The 5,332-nt window shown below is 41.5% G+C and overlaps 1 protein-coding gene across 1 annotated transcript in view; it reads left to right on the forward strand.

Moving 5' to 3' along the window:
- The window catches only part of LOC109297541 (fructose-1,6-bisphosphatase isozyme 2), a 42,678-nt gene that overhangs the window by 33,361 nt on the left and 3,985 nt on the right, over positions 1-5,332 (forward strand). The window contains exon 6 of the mRNA XM_019517357.1: positions 4,580-4,699. Coding sequence (XP_019372902.1) covers positions 4,580-4,699 — 120 coding nt within the window. The remainder of the gene's footprint in view (positions 1-4,579; positions 4,700-5,332) is intronic.

Genomic DNA, 5,332 nt, shown 5'->3' on the forward strand with positions numbered 1-5,332 from the left:
CCGCCCCCGCCGAGTCCATAGCAATCTGATGATGGGGTAAAAGTCCTTCCTGACCCCAAATATACTGATTGGTTTGACCCTGAGCAGAGGGGCAAGACTCTTTAGCCAGTAACCTCTGGGTTTAGGTTCCAGCAGGAGTATTAGTACACCATAGTCAAAATCCCCAGCCTTGGCTGCAGCAACACCTAATGCTCAGGAAGGCTTAAAAAAATCCTGAAGCATGTAGCAGCAGCAGGAGAATAAAATTCCCTTCTGGCCCCATGTGGCAACCAGCAAATATATATCAGATGGTAATTACCCAGTCATACACCACTGTTGCCACAAGATCCCAGAACAGATGGGCATTTCTTAGTTATTTGATAGTTTGTTTTCTCCTCGTAGTCCAAAGTGTGGATGCTGTATTTTATCTGCTGCACACAATCCTCTCTGAGGGGTGTGGCGGCATAGTAGTTAGTGTCTTGCTACACTGCCTGCAATGTAAGATTGAGTCCTACTCTAGACTTTCATAAATGGCTCCCCTAGTCTCCCTTGCTATAAATGGGTACCTGATCAATCAAGCTGGGGAGTTAAAGGCTGTAGGGTGTGATACTAGCCTTTGCATGCTGTTGGCAATAGAAACTGATATGCCTTAACCAGGCTAGCCCTATAGGCTACTAGGTTTAGGAGGACTTTTGATGCTTCTCTGAAAAAATGAATTATTCATGTCCGCGTGGGCTTCCTCATCACTATCGTATCTGGGAGCTCGACAAATTGAATTGATTTATATTCACAATGCTGCTGTGAGGTGGAGGGGTGGCATTTTATGGAGGGGAAGCTGAAGCATAGAAAGAGGAAGACCAAAAAGTATCGACTAATTTTGGGTGTTAAAACTGAAGCAGATAGGACCTGAGGAGCACTTAGCAGAGTAGACAACACTTTACCTGTTCTAAGCACCTATTGACTGCAGCTGATGCTGTGAAGGCCCAGCACGTCTGCAAACCAGATCTCAGGATCTCAAGTCAGGCACTCAGAAAATGAGGAACATATGACCTGTGTTAGAAAAAACCTATGAAAAATGTGGATCAGGTGACTTTTCTGGCATCACATGGGAACCCTGTGGCAGAGGCAGGAATAGTATTCTGCTCTTGAGGGCAGCACTCAACTGCCTGAACCTTACCTGATCCATGAGGCCAGCAGCTCCCTGCCTCTAGCAACTGCCAACTTCTCTATACCACTGAAGCAGCAATCCTACAGAGCAACAGCCTTCTTCATTGCACAACCTTGATTTTTACCAGGGCAGGGAAAAATCCTGTCCCAAATGGTGAACAGGGTAAGGGTCCTGTGAGCAAACAGCAGTTTTCAGTGCTTGACTTTGCAACCACAGAAGTGCTCAGTAATGTAATTTTATGGGTAATTTCCTGAGTTTTCAAGAAGATAAACTGAAAAACCCCATAAATTCCACCGTGTGCTATCATATGGACACCCGGAAGTGTCATCAGCTGAGTTGGAACCTGTAGATCCACTTCAAAGACCTCTGTCACTCAAGCTATCAGAGCAACTGATAACAGTAGTGGTTTATCCTTCTCCCCTTGGATCTACATGAGAGGGATGGGATACATCATGAGTGAGTTTCAAGATATTTGCTAACAGCAGAGGAGAGATGGGTCATAGGATCTGGCAAGATGCTTGCCATAATGGACACAGACTGTTCTTCCCAGCCCCCCCATGTTTAACCCTTTCTGCCTCTTCTGCCCCAGTGTGTCCCAGTCCTGCCTTTTCTTCACATATGGCTCCCATTCCCAGCATTTAGTCAGGCCCAGTCTCCTCTACTCACTTCAGGATTCTCACATCTGCCCCATTCTCCTTATCTAGATATTCCTTCTCTTCTCTTCTGGACCCCTGACCTATTTCCTCGCTCATCTGGTCCCAATCCCCACCTCCTAATTCATCATCCATTTTATCTCTCTATACCACCCTTAGGCTTCAGTTTCTCCTGCTTCAAGTTCCCTGTTCCTCTTGGCTCGAGTCTGTTGGTGAAAGGTGCATCCCTAACACAAAGTTCATGCTCCTATACCAAAGAAGAGGAAGTCTAGGGCTTGTCAAAAAAAAAAGTCTGGGGGAAGTTGTTCTGTCTTGTTTTGTTTTATTCTTGCCGAGGGTAAAATAGTTTATCTTCCCTAAACTCATTTTAGAAACACCTGAAATAATTGGGTGGAAATTAAAATAAAAAGCCCTCAATATCTTGTGGCAGACACTTGGCACATAATATTTCTGCTCAAATAGTCAAATATTAACAAAGTTAGCAGCAGTGGAAACCAGGAGCCTATAACGTGAAGTGCCTGGCAACCTTATTCATAATTCATTTTACTGCATTAGTAGATGATGCTTCTGGGTATAACTATGCGCTGTTTCATTTGCATTGTTAGAAATCATCGGAAGAACTTACAATCACAGGTATCCGTACAATCACAAGGGCTTACAATCACAGGTACAATCACAGGTCTCATTGGAACATCTGTAGTTTTGCAGAAATGTTTTCCACATCATTCCTAGTAATATATTACCCATGTCCTCAAGTATTTATAGTCATGATGCTACAAGCACGTTCCTCAACAGACTGCTCTGCACGGTGATAACTGTCGGTAATAAAGACCTCCTAATATCTAACTTAAACTTTTACTTATATCAGTTTCAGGTCATTGAACTTTGTTCTACTATCTTCTGATAGCATGAGGAAATTCCATCTTTGATTTCTATTGCTAACATGCAGATAATTACATATTATGTCTCGCCTTGAAACTTCACGTTTTCAAGCCTATGCAAGTTTGATGTACTCTGTTTTAATATATGAGCTAGACTGCCAGCTAGTTCTTAATCCATCCTCAGGTTCTACACATGAAAAATTGTGGATGCAAGTAGTTGTGAGGTTACTTGATATCGTTTAGCAATCTAAGTACCTGATTATGCATGGAAATTAGATTATTAAACATCTAAATGATCCCAGTTCAGCTGTTTACAAGTTATAGTCATACCATGACTATAAGAAGCTAGGTTCAAGCTTCACAAACAAAAAAAAAGGAAACCTGTACCAATTCCATTATCTTTCTTTATATTTCCACTAATTTTCATAATATGCCTAGACCAGAATTGTAGAAAATAGTTCAGTTGTAGCCAAACTTGCATTATACAAAGTGGGATAATAACCCTAATGCAATTTTACAAGCAATATAAACTCTCATGATTTTATCTCATTTTATATTATTTTGGTTTTTTTAAAACCTCTGAGTGATATGATGATACAGAGATCTCAGTGTATCAGCGGTTTCCAAAAAATGTGATACCAGAAGTCTCAAAAATAGAATTTTTTTTAATGCAACTGTTTTTCCTCTAAGTCATGATTTTGGGGTCTGGCTTGATGGTTGAGCAGTTGGGGTTAGCAGTTACAAGTTATATTTTGAAGTAAACATAAAAATAGCATTGGATTTTTTTCATATTGACAGATACATATGCAGTCCTGCTTGGAAACATGGCTTTGTGAAAGTTCAGCAGTACACCTGCACTTCAGCAGTGACAGAATTAGACCTTTATCTTGTGAACTGCTGTCACCTTTTGGTTATTCGCTAGGAAGACTACCTTAATAAGATCCAGTTATATCAGTCTTATAACACACTGCTTTAGATTATTTGCATTTACCCACTGAAGAATGCATGTTAAACAGATGGGCTGTGAGGTGATTTTAATAAATTAATATTTGTAGTTAGTTTACTATGTGCTCATTGCATTCATATGCATTGAACAAAAAATAAATTAGGCAATGATGAGAGCCATAATTTTATTAGGAAGAAGGAACAGGTACATTTCTAATGTCCTCTGCTAAATATTACTATAATGCTTCAAGTGGTAGTAATATAGTTTAATGGAAAAAAATCATCATAGATTAAACAGACACTGCCAAGTTTGACAGACATCTATTTCCTTACTGATTTATTCTTTAATAAAAGATCAAATTAAACAAATCCATGCACACAAATAACCCTCAATCCCCCAAGCTAATCTCAAAAATAAAAATGGAAGCCATCTTCAGATTCTAGCACCTAGTCTGGAAACAAAACACCAATAATCCTCAGGACACTGTCCATGCATCTGAGGCTTATCTTCAGTGCTCTGTTCATTGCATTTTCATTCTTGGGGAATGGCAGCCGATGAGACCCATTCTTTTGATCACATGATAAAGTAAAGTCATGTTCAGTTCTTACTGGCTGTCTAGGACAGAGTGCTTACTCCCAGTGGAGAGATGGCATTGCCTTTTCATTAACTGAAATAGCATGCACACATGCTTTCAGAATAGCTTATCCAGCCTAGAAGAGAAGATTAAAGACTGGTGCAGCCTTTTTTTGGAATCACAGTGAAATGACTACATTTTTCAGGAGCTGGGTATATCATACTTAAGGTGCTGTAAATGTTGACAGGCCTTATAAGTGATGACGTGATTCCTGCCTTAAAACAAAATGGAATGAACATTGATACTTGCTATGCTGCCAGCTAGCTGGCCTGGGAGATTTAACACTGTTAGCTTCCAAGTCTCTATCTGTTTTTACAGGATGGCAGTTCTCCCTATGGTGCCAGATACGTGGGCTCCATGGTGGCTGATGTTCATCGTACGCTGATGTATGGTGGGATTTTTATGTATCCAGCTAACCAGAAGAGTCCTAAAGGAAAGGTAAACTGTTTTGTCTTCTCCTTTCCTCCTGAGCTTGCCCTTCTCTGTATTTATTGGAACCAACACAGAGAAGAATACAATATACTGTAGGGCAGTGGTCTCCAACCTTTTTCTGGTGAATATCACTTTTTGTAAGTAAAGGACACCCCAGGATCTACCGACCCTGCCCTGCTCTGCTCCCCTGACCCCCACCCCCCCACCTCCCAGATAAGCCGACCGAGATTTGACCTCACTTACCCAGCCTGGCCCGGGCGGCAAGGGGCATGGCTTAGCCCAGCCACATGCATCCTGCCTCTCCCAATCGTGGAGCCTCTGACAGACTGAGATCAAATGTCAGAGGCTCCACGGTTGACCCGTCAATCGAGATCAACTGGTCGGTGACCACTGCTGTAGGGCTTAGCCCATTATGGACTTGGCCTGCTATACTGACTCAATGGCCTTATCCTCTCTTGGATTAGTATGGTACATTTATGTTTAAACACAGCTATAGAAAGCAGTATTTCTGTGGTCAGTGTGAACACAGACTTTTCCTTGTAAAAATATCCAAATTACCATGTTACACTCTGCCCAACTATTTAAACCATTTCAAGATCAGTGATCGATGGGAAGCTGGGTGACAGCAACCACGAGCTG

Source organism: Gavialis gangeticus, unplaced genomic scaffold (assembly GCF_001723915.1).
Source record: "Gavialis gangeticus isolate Ggan-Ray unplaced genomic scaffold, GavGan_comp1, whole genome shotgun sequence".
NCBI lineage: Eukaryota > Metazoa > Chordata > Crocodylia > Gavialidae > Gavialis > Gavialis gangeticus.